Source organism: Eschrichtius robustus, chromosome X, assembly GCF_028021215.1.
Source record: "Eschrichtius robustus isolate mEscRob2 chromosome X, mEscRob2.pri, whole genome shotgun sequence".
In the NCBI taxonomy this organism is placed as follows: Eukaryota; Metazoa; Chordata; class Mammalia; order Artiodactyla; family Eschrichtiidae; genus Eschrichtius; species Eschrichtius robustus.
The window spans coordinates 42984990-43004427 of record NC_090845.1 but is presented as its reverse complement, the minus strand read 5'-3'; the positions used below and the strand labels follow the sequence as shown (position 1 = coordinate 43004427).

The window sequence follows — 19438 nt, the reverse complement described above, 5'->3', positions numbered from 1 at the left end:
TTCTATTGATGTGTTAATAAATTTCCATTTAGCAATATTCTTGTTTAGCTTTATTTCAAGTCGAATGTGAATGATGATGAGTAATAACACTTCAAATTACATCAATTTTCTATATGAGAAAATATGCCATGTTCATGACATTTTTGTTTTTCTAAAAAGGAATCAAAAGGTGATTCATGACTACAGCTTTTAACTTATGTATGGGTTGAACATTTTTCTAAAGAATGTTGTCGTGATGATTTCACCTTGGGTAAGCTGAAAGGGTTTCAGAGTGAGGGTTGTGAGTTATTGAATTAGAGATCAGTTTGTATGCAGGTGTCAATTGTAACTGTAAGAATCTTCTGAATTTAATGATTCCCAGAGCTAGAATGACGGTTCTTAATTCTAACTGCATGTGAAAAATATTTAAGGAGCTTTAAAATAATTCCAATATCTGGACCCCACTCAACACCAGTGAAATCTGAATTTCTGGGAGTAGTTTCTCCTTTCAGCCAGGTACCCAGTGAGGTCTTGAAACCGTGTGAGACCCTTAGCGAGTCATCCACTAGTAGAAGTCTCTGAGCCCTAGACACCAAAAGGAGTGACCCAGAGGCTAGAGAGAAAAGTAGGCAGAAAACCCAAAGTCCTAAGTGCTTTTCCTTATTGTCCTCACTTTCCAGAGTGGCCCTTGCTGAATCTTGTGTTCTTTGAGTCACAGACTCCCTTTCGCATCTTTATCATTGGAACACTTGGGCTACTGCACAGAAACCAGGGGAAGACCAAATGATGAAAAAGAAAGGTCTTGGGTGGACAAGTCCTATGATTCAAAACTGATCAGGTTTATCTTTGTTAATATATTCAGAAATAAAAATTGAGCTGATGAAGAGAAAAAGAACACAGAGCACTCATCATGAATGTTATTCTTCACATTGTACACTATCTTTCCTTATTAAGTCTTTGCTTCAATAAAATAAAAATAGTCAAAAAATGAACTGGCTTTCCTATCAAGAAACGGGAGAATGCTTTGAACATTCTTCAGTTCTATTCAGTGAAGTATATAAAGCTATAATGTTTGCATCAATCACTCTTTCAAAAAATATTCATCGAGCACTTACACTGTGCCAGACACTGTTGTAGGTGCAGGGGCTCCAGCAGTAAACAAGACCGACAAAAATCCCTGCCCTTAGGGAATGCATATTCTAGTGGGGAGACGCAGACAATAAAAATGAGTAAGATATAAAGGATGTTTGATGGAAACAGATGCTACAGAGAAATATAAAGCAGGAAATGGAGCTGCTGGAGGTTGAAGGTCCATAGGGGTTGGGAGTTCAGGTAATATCTAAATGATCACCTTGGTCTTGGGCACTGGGGAAGTTTTATCCTCACTACTGGCTGGGATTGGCTACCACTACCCTAGAGAGCCAGAGAATGTTTCTTCCCTGGGACCCAACTGCTGGGTGGCACTTCCAGAGATGGAGTCGGCCACCGTATTTATACCATCAAGTAGGTTTAGCGGTTGATGGAATTCTCGTGCATTGTAAAGATGAGCGACCTTTACTGAGGATATCATAACAAAAATACCATGAGTAGGGCTTTCCTGGTGGCACAGTGGTTAAGAATCCGCCTGCCAATGCAGGGGACACGGGTTCCATCCCTGCTCCAGGAAGATCCCACATGCCACGGAGCAACTAAGCCCGTGCGCTGCAACTACTGAGCCTGCGCTCTGGAGCCCGCGAGCCACAATTACTGAGCCCGTGTGCCACAACTACTGAAGCCCGCGCGCCTAGAGCCCGTGCTCCGCAACAAGAGAAGCCACCGCAATGAGAAGCCCGCGCACAGCAACAAAGAGTAGCCCTCCCTCCCCGCAACTAGAGAAAGCCTGCACGCAGCAACGAAGACCCAACGCAGCCAAAAAATAAATAAAACATAAATAAATTTATTTAAAAAAAAATACCATGAGTAGACTACCAACATTTTAGACTTTTCTTCATGAGCCCAATTTTTACAAAAGCTAATATAAAATTTGTTTTCATTCTATTGTAACACTGTGATTCAATGGGTGGGCTATAGTAGAATTACACCTGCACATTTTCAAGAAGAAATAAATCCGTGGGGCCTTAAGCAGCTCCTGACTGTTTCAAACATTTTCAAAAGGTTTTAGAGCCTAGGAGGTATCAAGATTCAATAACAGACATACAGAGAATTATTCCAGCTTTCCTTTCTTCAGAAAATTGACACTTTCCTTTCTATTTCTCCCAGGCACTTCTGACTAAAGACCGACTCTATTCATCTTCAAGTGGTGCACACTTCTCTCAAAAGTACTGGGTTCTCTTTTATGGATAATATACGAAGGGGGAGGATTTCTGATACTGACTGTGGCTTTATATTGATATCTGTCTGAGGCATACATTTCAAAATGAGTTCCTCACTAGCAGTGGCAACTCCGGCGTTTCTATTCGGGAAGGACACGGGAGCTGCACCTAAGTGGGATTTGGAGGTGTGGGCAGGCAATGGGATTTGTGCTGCGGCTTGCTTGATGTTGCATTCTCATATCAAATACATTATTTTTATTCAGCTTAGGTATTTTAGGGGGCTGGCTGGAGAGGGGGTGAGAGCTGGTGGAGGTTATTAGAGAGGATGAAAGCCCCCTGCCTCACCTCCTCACCACAAATGCTTACCAGACTGGGATGAGTAAAGAGAAAAAGCTCCTAGCTGACCTTTCACTCCTATGTCCCATGTCACCATCAGAGTCAGGTCTGGGACTTCTACATAGAGCTCTGAAATTAAGTTCGTCTTGGACACTCCTTTTCTTCCTCTTCTCCATCTCTCCTCTACCCACCCTACTCAATCCTTCATCTAGTTCCATCTAATTTCTGCTTCTCAGTTCAACTTGGCAAATATTTATGGAGGATACTCTATGAGCTCAGCATTCGACTAGGCAATGGGGGGAATATAATGATGAACTGATAAGCATACAAGTTGGGAACTGACAAGAGTTTAGTCCGGGAACTCTTCCAGACCTATTTACATCTTAATTTGGGATTACTGAAGACCAAAAGTTTTAAGATAAAGGGTGGAAGCTATTTTAACCCAACAACTGGAGGTGGAATTGATTCAGTGGGGTGCATTGGGTGTTGGGGGGGGCGCCATGTGTGCAGAGGACCCTATCCTGCACCTTTTAAAGTCATACCACCTATGTATCATGTAATCTCAAAAGAAGAGAAAAATCTCCAAGATTCTTTGAACAGGTTAAGATTCTGTGACTTCATGATTCTCAGCTGTAGCTGAGTCCCATCTTGGAGGAGCAATTAGATTAGGTACATTCTCAAGATTCCTTTCAGCTCCTGGATGATTCTCCCCTGCTGTCATCCTTCATGTATTGAGATGACTCTGCCTTTCATTCTTCTTTTATTCTTTTTTAAATTTTTTATTTTATTTATTTTTGGCTGTATTGGGTCTTTGTTGCTGTGCATGGGCTTTCTCTAGTTGCGGCGAGCAAGGGCTACTCTTTTTTTTTAAAAGGGGCTACTCTTTGTTGCAGTGCGCAGGCTTCTCATTGCTGGGGCTTCTCTTGTTGCGGAGCACAGGCTCTAGATGCGCAGGCTTCAGTAGTTGTGGCTCGCGGGCTCTAGAGCGCAGGCTCAGTAGTTGTGGCACACGGGCTTAGCTGCTCCGCGGCACGTGGGATCTTCCCGGACAAGGGCTCGAACCTGTGTCCCCTGCATTGGCAGGCAGATTCTTAACCACTGCACCACCAGGGAAGCCCTGCCTTTCACTCTTGAACATTCTACACTTGAACATTTCCCCCGTGCTGGGTACGGAAGATGATGGGCTGGCATTACCAGGAGTTAATGATTCCCTGGTGTATTGCTTTCCTAGGGCTGCAGTAACAAAGTACCACGAACTAGATGGCTGAAAACAACATAAGTTTATTGTTTCACAGCTCTGGAGGCTAGAAGTCCAAAATCAAGGTGTTGGCAGGGCCTCTATGGGAGGATACTTTCTTGCCTCTTCCAGCTTCTTTGGCTTGTGGGAGCATAACTCTGTCTCTGCCTCCATCTTCACATGGCCGACTTCCCTCTGGGCCTGTGTCTTTTCTTCTCCTCCAGCAAAATCACCAGTTGTATTGGACTAACGACCCACCCTACTCCAGAATGACTTCATCTTAACTTACATCTTAATTACATCTGTAAAACCCTATTTCCAAATTAGGTCACATTCACAGGCACCATGGGTTAGGATTTCAACATATTTTTGGGTGGACACAATTCCACGCACAACATCTGGTGAACAACAATGTTTGTCCATGCCTAGGAATAAGGCTTTGATTGGCAGCCATGAAACAGACCAAAACAAAATGGTCCGTGGGGTAGGAAACCATGATCTGACTAGCCTGATGTGCTAATCAGTTGTGCTAACCAGTCCTAAATGTATTTACCCTATCACACCGGCTGTAATACCTTCTTTCTTTCTCTTCCTCCCTCCCTCCCTCCCTTTTTCCTTCCTTTCTTTTCTTTCTTTCATCATGGAATGATATGGTTAAATATTTGGTGCTGTGAAATTTATGGGAAGATCTGGATCAGAAAAAGGTACTTTCCTGTGAGTAAGGTAAATACTGAGGAAATACTGAGGTACTCATCAGTTTATCACATACCCCCATACCATAAGAGAGAGCTTACCTAGGGTTTTGTAACTGAAGGATCTGTTACAAGTATTCAGGTTTATATTTAGCTTTGAATTATACACACACACACACACACACACACACACACATCCACATCCACACACACATATTTTTAAGTAACTTAGCTGACAGCATCAACATTTCATTCTGAGCATTCCGTGGGTGGTATTGTCTCTATCACCATTGTCTTGTGAGATAACTGGTCACATATTTCCCCAGCACAAGGAGACCAATTAAAGTAATTGGCATTCTGCAAATTTGAAACAATGCCTTGCTCACTAATCCCGATCAGCCAAAGTGAAGAAACTTAGTTCATGCTTTTCTTAGAGCCAGAATAGGAAATTTCGGCAAAAAGAGCTGTCCCATCATCTTCCCTTCTCCTGTAAATCATCTCCAGGTCTGCAATTCTCAGTTATCATAGGAAAGAAAGGAGAGAAGGCCATGCACTAGGCTCAGGCTCACGATAAATTATAACACAGCCCAAAGAGTAAGTGAACAAAGATTATTAAAATAATCATCAGGAGAAACTTTCTCTAGAGGGGAAAGCTAATGTGTTATAAAGCTCTTTATACTGGTGAGGATCAGAATGGGAGATGCCAATAGGATTAAGCTGTTACAACGAACTTATTTTTTGTTTTAACCTCACTGTTTTGAATTTGGACTGGTCATTGGAACTCCTTCTCCTTGACTCTACATGGGATGTTCAGATCTGTCCTTATCAATGTCACAAAAATACTTTTGAAAACAAGTGGAGGGTGACACAGGATTCCCTGGAGACATCATGAGTGTCCAGATGCACTTTCTTATTGAAAGATCAGTGAAAAATTCTCAATAGCCCAGGAACTAAAAGGGAAACGTGAAATGTAATGGTGTAATGGTGTTTGGTCAGTGGAGCAAGAGATTTGTAGCCGTGAAAGAAAATACAGATAAAGTTATTTGGATTATGCTTTTTATACATCTCTTAGCATAATTCGGGCTTATAAAGGATCTCAATTGTGATTTTGTTGGCTTAGTTTTGACCTGAACAAAACGGATTTGCTGGTTTTGTTTCTCCTTTTTATTCAAATGGGACACACCCTCCTGGTTTTGAGAAATCTGATCGTTATCTCTTAGTTAGAACCAGGCCTGATGAAATACTCTTTCCAGTTTTGGATGTTTGATCATGCTGGATTCCTACCAAAAACCTCAGGGGAGACTTGAGGGATAAAGATGACTGTCAAGTGAGCTATGGATTAGGGTCTGATTCTTTGGTAGAAGTTCAATGAAAATAGTTTAGGCAAAGGTAGATTCAATAAGGCAGACAAAAATGCTTTGGGGAATAAGCAAGGCAAAGCAAACACACAGGAACTCATTAAAGCAGCAGCCAATGAGCAATTCATAACCAATATCTGATATATAATTTAAGACCCAAAGGTTACTTAATATCAACTCTATTGCAACACACAAGCACAGAAAAATCTGGCTGGCAATTGTTCTTGAGCTTGCCTTAGTTGTTTTTATTTCACGCAAGTGTTTCTCCGGAGGCACAAAAAAAATGTAAGAGTAAAATCGGATTTATCAGAGGCATTTACTTGGATTAATTAGGTAATAAAAGCATTTTCAAATTGCTAATTTACTAAGCAATGCCACTGGAATGCTGAATTACTTTACTTTTATTATGATGATCAAAAGAGATAAATGCAGGCCTGGCCACAAAACCAAAGCAGAGGGAAGAGAGGCAGCAGTCATTCTTTGCATAATTACTGGTATTTGTCATCCTTGCCTTGAAAAGGGGATCATCAGGTTTTCTAAAGACTGTTTTCTTTGCTTCAGAGCCTCTTCTTCAGCATGCTGTTTATCATCAACGTTGTCCTCATTTACCCAGCAACAAATGCACGACGAATATGCTTTTCATTAGTCAATTTAATGAATTTAATTTTGGTTCAAAATGTTAATTAAAAAGTGTGCATTTCATTGTTATAAGGATAAAACTGAAAAAAAACTCTTTGTTCTCAAGTGTTAGGTTAAATGACTAAAAGCAGAATTGAAAAACAGGGTTAATCAGTATGAAATTTAGTGTTGTGAGCCTAAGGTTGATTTTGATCATCAATTATAATTAATTTCCTATCCCTTTAAGAAAACAAAGGCTCAAGAACCATGGTATCTACAGCTCTGTTTACATTTAAGGAGACATTTTTGAAGAAAACAAGTGTAAGAGGAAACAAAGTTTGCCGCAAAGAGAAAAGCCCTAAAGAAAAAGCTGCTATCCATCACTAGAAAATGAATACGAATTGTATTATTTCTTGGCTTTAAAAAAAAATCTGTTCTTTGCCAAATCTAACAATGTTGCCAACCTGGAAGAAAAAGGATCCATTTTTTTTACATAACCACATTTAATAATTTCCATGAAACTGACATTTTAGAACTATGGCAAAAAGCCAAATTAAAACTTTTGGGTTCCTAATCCCTAAATCCCGAGCTCGTTTTCTTAAGAAATACCTACGATACACTTTAAAAAGAACCCAATTAATAATTACATTGGGCTTAAATAACGCATACACACTGGATCTGCTTCTGGAAAACACAGCTGTTCTGTTATTTATATTTGGCTATTTTTAAAAATTAGAGATGTGGCCATATATATATATAAAGTAACTTTTTTAAAAAAACAGTGAATCTGTTGTCTTCTACATCATTAAATTTGAAAAAAGCCCCTACAACCAATTAGCTTGGAAATCTCATATTCATGCTTCTGAATGTTGCTGCGGTGGTAACAAGGAAAGCAGCACATCCAGGTATTTAATGTATCAGAAACAAGGCACAGGCAGCAACTTGTATCCCGCGGCAGTTGACATGCTAATTTCTTCGCCTCCTCTCTCGCGCACACTCCACCCCGCTTCACCCACCCCCTTCCCCCCAAGACACGAGGTACCCTCTGGGCCGTGGAAGGTGCCTCGCGGGGAGTGAAGAGACACCGGAAGAGCGAGGGCAGAGCGCGCGGTGCCCACGCCCTTGGCCGCTGGGTGAGTGCGGGCGGCCGCCGCGGGCTGGGGGAGAGGGGAGCGGGGTAGGAACGCGGGGTGGAGGCGGAACCCCTCCACCCTCCTTCGCCCGGGACTGGGGCTCTGCGGCAAGAGGCGCGGGGCCCGCAGCCCCCGGCTGGGCCCGGGCGAGGATGGGCGGGCGGGGGGCGGAGCGCTGCGCTGCGCTGCGCTGCGCGGGGCGGCGGGAAAGGGGCGGGGAGGACAGCTCTGGCTCGGGCGGGCTGAAGGACGGTGGCAGAACCTGCGGGCTAGGTGGGAGGCTCAACCTCACGGAGGAAGGGGAGCGAGGACCGCCGCTGCCGAGGAGCTAGGAGACGTTTGGAGGCCGAGGGTCAGGCCGCCGCCACCTCCTCCAGCAGTGGACACGGCGGAGACGGCGCAGCCGGCGGGCGCACCGGCCGCAACGGCCACCCTGCGCGCAGGTGGGCAACCCCGCTGCGCTCTGTCCCCTCCTGGGCCGCCACGGGCCGGATGCCCTCCCTTCCCGGCCGCTGAGCTCAGGGACGAGGGCTGGACAAGTCCGGGGGCCGGAGGAAGGTGCACGGCCCCTCGGGGTGCACGCTTGTGCGCGCGCGCTGTGCTAGGTGGGGAAGAGGCGCGGAAAAGCTGCGTCCCTCGGGAGTCACTCCCTCGGGGTTCGCGGTCCCCATCCCACCCCCTCCTGACGAGCTGACCCCCCGAGCGGCTTCGGAGGACTGCGACCCCCTTCCCCTGCCCGCAGTCTCGGTGGTGCGTGCAGTTCGCCCCCCTCTTCCCAATCCACACCCAGCATCCATCAGGACGCCCCTGCTTGGGGCCCGCGGGACTGTAGGAACCTTGGGAGAAGAGAGTGGTGGCAGGACCAGGCGGGGCGTGTGCGGGGAAGGCAGGAGTTGCTCGAGTATTGTCTGCCGGGGCGGGTGCCTGAGCCCGCGCGCTCCCTAGCCCTTTCAGGGCCAGAGGTGGAGGTGGGGGTGTGTGGATGGGGGGACGGGGGTGGGAGAGCGGGTTTGCCGAACTTCTCTCCGAAGGCTGACTGTGTACATGCACTTGGCGCCTTGTGCAGGTTTGGACGAGGGTTTCAAGGAGGCACGTGGGAGCAGGACTGGTCGCTGGTGGGCCCCCCAAAGAGCCTCTTGGGATGGCCCAGCGCGCCTTTGGGGTTGGGAAGGAAGGGAGAGCGTGAGTGTGTGTGAATGTCCGTCCTACGGAGGAGGAGGAGGAGAGTGGATCAAGGAGACTTGATTTTCATGGATTTGCTGCAATTCCGTAAACCAGACCAGACTTTCGGGGCATTAAAGTGAATCACCGGTAAGTAGGGACGGGTCCCTGGTGGGGCTAAAAAGGCCCCGGAGTTTGCCGGGTAGCGGGCTCGGCGGGCCTGCTTGCTGGGTGGCTTCTGGCGCTGTCTCGCCTAGGGGTGGGGGTGGGGATGGGAGTGGGGGGAGGGAGGGAGTGGTGCCTGTGTCTTTGGCTTAAGGTGCTGGAGCTGGGGCACTTGTCCTGGATAGACTGTGGGACCAGGAGGAGGCAAAAAGCTGTGCGGTGCCGTCTGTTATTCTCAGTTAACTCTGGAATCTCAGTGTCTGTCTCTCTGTCCTCTCTCTGTGTTCTCTCTCTCAGACACACACGCACACACACACACAAACACACACACACTTCACACTACAGACCCTGGCGTAGTCTGCTTGTCTGTCTGCCTCTGTCTGTCACACACATCCACACCACACACACACCCTGGTTCGGTCTGTTATTCTAAATCAACTCCAGGATCTCAGTGTGTGTGTGTGTGTGTGTGTGTCTGTCTGTCTGTCTCTCACGCATACCACACACAGACACATCCCTCTCGTCCCATGGCTGCTTTGACTGATAGTTGCTCATGGATTTTATTCGTTACTTGTTTTGCTCATGGATTTTTATTATTCTTTTTTTAAGAAAAAAGACCTACCTGTATGAAAATCTGTGGGGTGTCAGAAAGACCTTTCAGCACTCACCCACATTCAAATCAAGAAGAGGGCTTTAGGATGAAAATACCCCACCTAACTGTTTTAGATTGGACAAAGCTCTAGTTGGTGTTGGAATTAACATTATTATTTTAAATAGACATTTTACAACCATGCGACAGAGTAATCTTTGCCTGGATCTCTCCCTCTCTCTTTTCTTTGTGGTAATTTACAGAATTCCTAATTACCCAATTAACAGAGTGGTCAAGTTGTCTTCTAATATTAAAAGACAGGTCTTGAAATGGTTGTAGGGTTGGCATGAGAATGGGTTCTGTGACTCCATCTCTTTCTTTAATGAACTGATCAGAGTGGTGTTGATCTAAGACTTATGTATGGTTCGATTTCTAAATAATTTATCAAACCGTTGGGGTAGAGGGGCTCCTTACAAATTTTCCACACAAAAGAGAGAGAACACTTTTATCTCTTGGAGCAAATATTTTGCCACTTTCCCTTCAATTGTCCCTGTTAGACGCCTAGAAAAGATGCATGGTTGATGAATAAATACATGGCTCATTTCTCTTTTATGTCTACAGGTGGCAGTGTAGAAGCCAAGATGGGAGCTTCTAGAAGTGCTTTCGGAAAAATAAGACTGAACCCGAGTAAGCAAGCACAGGGACCTGAAAAACCACAGGTATGTAGAACAATTAATCCGCCTATCTGGCTTTAAAATTATTGCATTCCAGTATCTTGACATTTATATCGACTTTTAAGAAGTGAAATGTACTTTGAGGTCTTCTCAAAGGAGAAAACAAGTGTATTCTATTGCAGACGATGTATTTAAATAAAAATACTGCACGTCATTATACTGCGTTACTTTTTACTGCTCTAGAAATGAGGCATTGTGTTTCCCATTGTGGCCACGTGGCTTTGCATTTAACCAGTTGTTGCTTGATGCTTGCTTTTAAAAACACTTTTCCTGAAACTGTATAAAACTGCAAATTGTTCTGAATAATTTAATTTGGGACACTGTTACCCAAGCCACCCTACTGAGTCAACATAATAGTATCTGCTTTTTATAAAAACTGTGTCTCACTGCTGACTTGACATCTCACTTATCAGAATACCGATGCATTAGGCTGCTGCTTCTTTTTTTTTTTTTTTTTTTGGCTGCACCGGGTGGCATGTGGGAATCTTAGTTCCCAGACCAGAGAATGAACCCGTGCCCCCTGCAGTGGAAGGTCAGAGTCCGAACCACTGGACTGCCAGGGAATTCCCTAGGCTGCTTCTTTTAAACCAGCCCTTCTGTTTTTAACCAGCTTGTCATTTTTCTCCTCCTACCTTGCTGCTTTTCCAAGCCCAATATGTAACAGGTACCTTCATAATTCACCCACTTGACTCAACTAATGACAGGTTTAATATGGGATCAAAGACAGTCAAGTTCTCAAGTTCAGAAAGTTTTTCACTGTGACACAATTCAAAAGAATTTGCCTTTGGTCATCATTAGAATATAAGGTTTTGCATATGAAGGCCCTTTTTCAACCACTGGGTATGTAATGAGAGGTAGAGGAAGTGGGTATGGGGGTGGGGGAAGTTCACCTTTGTGGATTTTAATTTTCTTTCCTTAGATTTGTGGGCCACAGCTAATGATGCTTTCACGGGGAAGCTAAAGTTATTATCATATTGGTTGTACAAGGAGCAGGCATCAAAATGGCTGTTAAAGAGGATGAAGCTTTCTCTTTCCTTAGGGGGTGTATGCTTTCATCCAATGCCAGAATGCGGAGATATCTTTTGATTTTTGACATTCTGCCTTTATGGCTGAGGAGGGATTTGTTTAGCCCCTGCCAATGAGGGTGTAAAACAAAGTCAGATGCTGTTCTTGAAGCTTAAAAAGATCAAATTGGACACTTACCAGTAGAAAGCAAATCGGGAGCTCTGACTCAAAAAGTATAGACTAAACTAAAGACTGAAAGGTTGTTTACTGGAAAGATCCCATGGGTATGGAGTGGCTTCAGGAAAGCTCTTGGACATTTAGGAACACATAAATTTGCACTGCGTGGGACTTAGATTCATTATCTGACTCTAAACTGGGAAGTAGCTAATCATCGCTCAGTGTGGCTAAGAGGAATAGGGTCTAATCTTCTGAGTCAGAAAGGAAAGGAGCAAAGATGAGATTTTATTCCTTTTCGGAATGATAGCATTCTCATTATAGAGACATCAGGTGCTTTAGAGATATTTTATTTTTGAGGTATAACATACATACAATAAAGTGTGTAAAATGCATGAATCTGAAGTGTACTGCTCAATGAATTCTTACATGTGTATATGCCCGTGGGACCACCACCCAGGTCAAGACATAGAACATTTACAGCACCCCAGAAGATGTCCTTCTCTTTCCCCTTCTGGTCAGTTTTCATCCCACTTCCAACCTGAAGGTGACCACATGGTGATTTTGTTTTCACATTGTAGTTTTTGTTAAACTCCATCCACTCGTTTTGTTAGTTGCTAAGCTCCGTATAAATAGAATCATATAGAAGGGACTCGTGTGTGTGTGTGTGTGTGTGTGTGTGTGTGTGTGTGTGTGTGTGTGTGTGTGTATATCTTCTTTCATATAACATAATGTCTTTGCGATTCATCCATGTTACTGTATTAGTAGTTCATTCCAGTCTATTGTTGAGTAGTATATCCGTTGTATGGATAAACCACAATTTGTTTATCCATTTTCATGTTGGATTTTTGGATTGTTTCCAGTGTGTGGCTAATATGAATAAAGCAGCTATGAATATTCTGGCTTATGATTTTTGGTGCACACGCTCACTCATTTCTTTTGAGCATATACCTTGGAGTGGAATTGTCAGACCACAGGGTAGGCTTATATTTAGCTTTAGTAGATATTGTCAAATGATTTTCCAAGATGGTTGTACCAATTTAAATTCGACCAAGAGTTCCAGTTGCTCCACATTTTCACCAACACTTGGTTTTTTTTTGGCTTTTTAAATTTTAGCTACTTTTGTGGGGGCATAGTGGTATCTCCTTGAGGGTTTTTAAAATTGTGGTAAAATATACATAAAATTTACCATTGTAACCATTAAAAAATGTACAGTTAGTGGTGTCAAGTACATTTACTTTGTTGTGTAACCATCACCACCATCCATCTCCAGAACTCTTTTCATCTTGCAAAACTGAAACTGTACCCATTAAATGTTTTGTAACCAGCTTATTTCATTAGCATAATATCCTTAAGATTCATTCATGTTGTAGCATGTGTCAAAATTTCCTTTCTTTTTATGGCTAAATAATGTTCCATTGTATGAATATACACCACATTTTATTTCTCCATTTGTCTGTTGGTGGACACTTGGGTTGCTGCTGCCTTTTGGCTATTGTTGTGAATAATGCTGCTAAGAACATGGGTGTACAGATATTTCTTTGAGACCCTGCTTTTATTTTGGGGGGTACGTACCCAGCAGTGGAATTGCTGGATCATATGGTGATTCTGTTTTAATTTTTTGAGGAACCACCATACTGTTTTCTATAGACATTGCACCATTTTACATTCCCAACAGTGTATAAGGGTTTCAGTTTCTCCATACCCTTGCCACCACTTGTTATTTATTTATTTTTTGATAGAAGCCATCCTAATGGGTGTGAGGTGGTCCTTAAGGTCTTAATTTATGTTTCCTGATGAGTAATGTTGTTAAATGCCATTTCACATACTTATTGGCATTTGGATATCTTTTTGTGAAAGTCCTGCTAAAATCTTTTGCCCAGTTTTGAATTGGATTGATTTTTTTCTTATTTCTTTGTCAAAGTTCTTTTGTATTCTACACATGGGTCCTGTGTCAGATATATGTATTACAGACATTTTCTCCCAGTCTGGCTTGCCTTTTCATTGTCTTCACAGTAGCTTTTGATGATTTTTAATGAATCCAATTATCAGTTTTTTTTTTCTTTCATGGCTATTGCTTTTTATGTTCTATTTATGAAATCTTCGCCTACTTTGGTGTTATTTTTAAAAACTTCCTTTCTAGTTACTGACAATATATAAAGGCAATCTGTTTGGAAGATGCAATAAATTAACCAGAAGCAGATTTCAAAAAAGTACCCTAAGAATGAAAGTTAATGATGTTCTTTGCTGCAGCAGGTGCCAGAAGGGGTTTGAAAAATAGTGTGTTTTTCAGTAAAATACATGGACACAGATGCTCTTACTCAAGCGGCTCCTGTTGCCATCTCCCCCGACCCCCGCACTGATTACGACCTCAGGGCCCCTCTAAAGTGGGAGGAACCCTAGGGAAGAGCCCTGTGGATGACTTGGCTAGGGGAAAGAATGTGGCAAAAGGGATGGTTTTCTATTTTTCCTTAATTGGTAATCCATACTTTCTGAGCGATCCTTCCTCTCCTCTCTTCCATCCCCAAGGAGGGTTGCTGCTGTTTGGTGCTGCTTCTTTCCTTTGCCTCTGAAATATCCATGTCCCTGGGGATTCTGCCATTCATTAGCTTTTGCTCTTCTCCAGCTCCATCTTTTCCCTGAAGGCCCTGTGTTCACACTCACTCTCCTGTCTTGAGCTGGCCCTCTCCTCCTAACCTGTGTTCTGAAGACTCCCCAGGTCTTTATCACCTGTTGCCACCACCCGTTCCTCAGCATAAGGTCCAGATCTGTATCCTTCTCTGCCTCCTGGACATTTCCCACTGGGTATCCCACAGGTGCCTTTCTTTCTTCCTCCCTCCCTCCCTTCTTTCCTTCCTTCCTTCCTTTTTAATTGAAGTATAGTTGATTTACAACCACAGGTGCCTTTCTAAAAAACCTGTGGTGTTCCTTTCCAGTCCGCTCTTCTGCTTTTATACCTTAATGAATGTATTTGCTATTAATCTAGGATCCCAAAGTAGAAATCTTGGCACTGTCTCTGATCCTCCCATGCAACTTATATCACCCTCACAGCCCACATTTAGGTGGTTGTCAAGGCTGCTGGATCCTTCTCCTGTCTCTGAAACATCTTTCAGAGGCATCTTCTCTTCCCTATATTTGCTACCTCGTGGTTCAGGTCTCCTTGAGGATTGTAATAATAGCCTCCCAATTCATCTCCCTGATTCTTACTCTTGCCTCTAATCCCCCACTTGTCATCAGCTTTCGTTTCCTAAAACACAGATTTAATCACGTCATTTCCCACTTAAAAAATGATGTGTAACTCTCCATGCCTACAAGAGGCATTCAGATCCCGTAGTATGATTTACAGTATGACACCCTTCATTATTTGCCTTCAGCCTGCTTTTCCTGCTCTGTCATCTGCCATTTCCTCCCCGCACTCCATCTGTCTTAAACTGTTTTCCATTCCTAGAACATTCCGTGAGCTCTTTTCCTGCATATGTGCTTTTGCACGTGCTGTTTCTTCCACTTCTGATGTACATTCCTGTCCGCTGGTGACTTACTGGTTTTTCATTAAAAACCAGCTCAAATGTGACCTCTTCTTTGACTGAGCCTTTGTATCCTCTAAGTAGACCTTGTTATTCACAGTTAGGGGAATGACTCCATAACTGCAGGCACTATCGCAGATTAATCTTTGTACCCCCAGAGCACTACTTCAAATATAGAAGGTGTTTAACAAATGTTCACTGAATGAATAATTCATGAAGAAGCTATTCCTTACTATATCAGTTAGCTTTGGCTGCTCAACAAACCACCACAGTATTGGCTTGGTTAGTGGTTTAAAACAACCAGCATTTAGTTAGTTCTTGATTCCGTGGGTTGGCAATTTGGGCAGGACCCACCTGGGCAGTTCTTTGGATCTGGGCAGGTTTTTTGCTGGGCGGGTTGGGGGCTGGATCTTCCAGGATGGCCTCAGCTCCTCTCCACACGGTTTCTAATCTTTAACCAGGCTAGTGTGGCCTTGTTAACACTGTGGGTGGCAGAGTTCTAAGAGAGGGTGCGGAGGCATGCAAGACTTCTTGAGGATTAGGCTTGCGACTGGCACAAGGTGGTTCCCTCTGAATTCTGCTATCTGAAACAAGTCACAAAGCCAGCCCTGATTCAGGAGGTGGGGAAATAGATTCCCTCTCTTGAGGGAGGAGATGCAGTCATGCTGCAAGGAGCACAGATAGAGGAGAATAATTGCAGTCATTTTTACACTTACCTAGGAGCAGGAATATGAGATTAGACCAGGCTTGGTTCAGAGGGCTGATTACACGTAGGTCCCCAGTAGGGAAAATAGTTTTGACCCTGACAAATTGCGTCTATTTGCATCTAAGATGAGCCTAACCAAGATGGTCCATTGGTTCCTAGCATCCTCCTTTGGCTCTCCCCTCAAGTCCTCTCTCCTTATCCTTTTTTATCCAAAGCATGTTTAAGACGGCCCCAGTTTCCTTTTGGTAGTGATGAACTACCATTGTTGCTGTGGGATGGGGACATTGCTCTTCAGTCCTGGTGAAAGGAGAAACGTCTCTCCTCCTCCTTTATTCTGGAAGCTGTTGTAGATACCCTTGGGCATTGGGGAACCTTCTCATTATGGAGCACCCTTGAGTATTGGCCATTGATTTGTCTCTAGCATCTGATTTAAGAGGCATTTTTGGAAAAGGAGAATGTCAGGAAGTGAAAAGAGATCTGATTGATTGAGGCTGTTCATCTGTGTTCTCCCTCACCATGTGTGAAAATTGAAGCTATCGTCCTACTGAGAAACAGTAGTAGTAGTTTACCCAATCTTAATGTTTGTGTGCTTTTCCAGCTGCTACAAACTATTCAGAGTGGAAACATGAATTCAAAAGTTTCTGATTTACTACCTATTAAAGGATCCTTTTTAAGGACCAGAGTTCATTAGGAGGAAGTATTGTTCCAATATACAGGTAGTAGATTAGTTGAAACATACGTGAAGTGACCCCAATTTTCCAGAGATAATATAGTAACCATGGATAGATTTGAGTTTTTCCAGAACTTTATTTTAGCACACATCTGTGTGTTTTAAGAGAGCTGTTTGGAGTATTTAAAGAAAACATAAACATTTTACCTCATTCAAGCTTATTTCTACTAATCCTAGAGATACAAATGAACTATTAAGTGACCAAAAAGCCTAAAGGAATAGGAAGCACTTCAAGGGCCTTAAGACCCCCTCTGGCCTCTTTGTGAACTCTCATGTGTTTTCCTCCTGCCTTGTGCCACTTCTGGATTGGCCATTGACACAGAGGCATGAAAAATCCACAGCTCTAGTAATCCTCTGTCAAAATAACAGGTGTGCTACTATTTATGAAAATAGGACTTTCACTTATGTTAAAAAATATCTTCTAGAAGTTTTTCTCTTATGGCATGCTTTGCCTTTTATTTTTCAGAGAACAGAAGATTTAGTTCACATCTCACTTATTTATAGATCAGTTTCTTATTGAATCTCTGTATTGCATTTGCTACTTACTTAAAATGACAACATCAATTCAAGTGGCCACAGTTTTTTTAGAAGACCATGACAATTTTGAGTTAGAATAATCAATATTTTTATCTGTTAATAATTTATCAAATCAAGGAATTATAACAACTTGCAATAGGGTACTAATTGAGATAGCATTTACAGGTTACTCATGCTTTGTTTTTCTAAAAGAGCTAGTTTAATATCACAGACAATAGTCTAAAATATTTTATATATTATATTCCCAATATGTTGCATAATGTGTGTTTTCCTTCCTAACATATACTTACTGATGTATAAATACAGAGTCTATATGTACTATACTATGTGGAGAGAGAAACACTGCTGTTCTGGTTCCCAGTAGGCTTCTAAATAGCTGTGGGGCCGGGCACATCATTCTAATGCTCTGGGCTTGTTTTGTCATCTCTAACATAAGGGTTGGACTGTTTATTTTTTATTTTTATTTTTATTTTTTTTATTATTTTTTTAAATTTTATTTATTTATTTATTTATGGCTGTGTTGGGTCTTCGTTTCTGTGCAAGGGCTTTCTCCAGTTGCGGCAAGTGGGGGCCACTCTTCATCGCAGTGCGCGGGCCTCTCACCATCACGGCCTCTCCCGTTGCGGAGCACAGGCTCCAGACGCGCAGGCTCAGCAATTGTGGCTCACGGGCTCAGCTGCTCCGCGGCATGTGGGATCTTCCCAGACCAGGGCCCGAACCTGTGTCCCCTGCATTGGCAGGCAGATTCTCAACCACTGTGCCACCAGGGAAGCCCTGGACTGTTTATTTTTGAAGTCCCATTTTATTCTGACACTCCATCAGTCTTAATACTATGGTTGTGTTTTTTCCCCCTGACTTCAGTAAACTATCATAAAACTCTTACTGGGATTAAAATTTTTTGATCGCATAAAATGTAGAATCACATTACAAGGTTAATGAAATGAGATCAGTGGCTAGGTGGAAACCAGGAGTCAAGGATCTATCATAGTATATTCAAATTTATGTTATTGTGGAATTTTCCTGTGCTTGGTCAAGAGCAGGGTGACTACAATCCCACTAAAGAATGTACACTATTGTTGAGTAGGGTGTCCACCCCCACACTGTCCTCTTTATCATAACCTCTTCAAGAATAGGGAGGGCTAAGTTGTATTAGACTAAGTTTGGGGGTGGCTACATGACTTCCTCAGTGCTTGCCAGCTTTTTGTACTAAGCATTTGACATTCACAAATCCAGGTGTGGTTTTCCTTATATCATCCTGCTTTGGTTTGCTGACTTTCTTGAATTTGAGGGTTGATGTCTTTCATCAGTATTGGAAAATTCTCAGCCATTGTCTCTTCAGATATTGTTTCTGTCCTTCTGTCCTCACTTCCTTCCCTCTGGCTCTCCAATTAAATGGTCAGGAGATTCTTCATGTTTCTTACAATCTATTTTTCTTTCTTTCCCCTTTTCTATTTGAGTTTTAACGTGAATGTTTTCCATTGACCTTTATCTTTAAGTTTACTAATCCTGTCTTTTGCTCTGTCTGGTATTGAACCCATCCAGTGAGTTAGTATCAGGCCTTGTATTTTTCTTAATTTCAGATACTTAATTTTTCTAGGATGTCCATGTGATTTTTTTATATAGATTCTAGTTCTCTTTTGAAATCCTCCATCTTTTCATCCATTTCCTTCTCTTTTTTCTCTCTCTCTTTTTTTTAACCAATTAATCAGTTAGTTTAAAGGTCTTGTCTACTGAATCCAATAGTCTGAATCATCTGTGAGCCTGCATCTATTGTTTTTCTTCTCTTGAATATTGGTTACAGCTTTTCTTCATGTCTTGCAGAAAATATAATATAATATAAAATATATATTATATAAAATATTGCAGCTTTTCTCATGTCTAATAATTTTTTATTTTGTGCCAGACACAGTGTGTGAAAGAATCTTACTAGTTCTGGATTACATCTTCCTCTGGAGAGGATTTCCTTCTTTTCCTCTGTTTGGTAAATACAGTGAGGAGCTGATCACCTTCACTCCATCAGGAATAGAGCTAAGCTAAGGCCAGGTTGCAGTTTTAGGAAGACTCAATCCAATTATGGTTGTTTGTGCTCCTCAGGCCTGGCTCTCCTGGGCTTTTGATTGAAAACTTAGTGGGAGATTAAATTTTCCCCTTTGGCGGTCTTGGGCTTATTAATCTCCTATCCCCTTAGTTTCAAACTCTTGCAACTGTCTTGAGGAGAAACTTGGTTAAGTATTTGAGGCTGCATACCTATTTTAGTAAAAACTTCACCTCCGAAACACCATGAAACTGGAGAGTTCACTCTAAAAAGAAACCTTGAGCCTAATATCTCAGCCTCCTTCTCACAGCTCCAGAACTGAACACATGGGTGTATTTTCCATCTGTCACATTAGCCTTTGCATGTTCATCAAAAAGCTTTGCTGGTTTCTTTTCCTCAGTAGAAATCCTTTC

General features: G+C 42.6%; 1 protein-coding gene across 1 annotated transcript in view; it reads left to right on the top strand.

Annotated features, from left to right (window-relative positions):
* Positions 1 to 1451: 1451 nt before the first annotated feature.
* The window catches only part of LOC137756299 (5E5 antigen-like), a 105316-nt gene continuing 87329 nt past the window's right edge, over positions 1452 to 19438 (top strand). The window contains exons 1-3 of the mRNA XM_068532606.1: positions 1452 to 1482; positions 7671 to 8108; positions 10202 to 10299. Coding sequence (XP_068388707.1) covers positions 1452 to 1482; positions 7671 to 8108; positions 10202 to 10299 — 567 coding nt within the window. The remainder of the gene's footprint in view (positions 1483 to 7670; positions 8109 to 10201; positions 10300 to 19438) is intronic.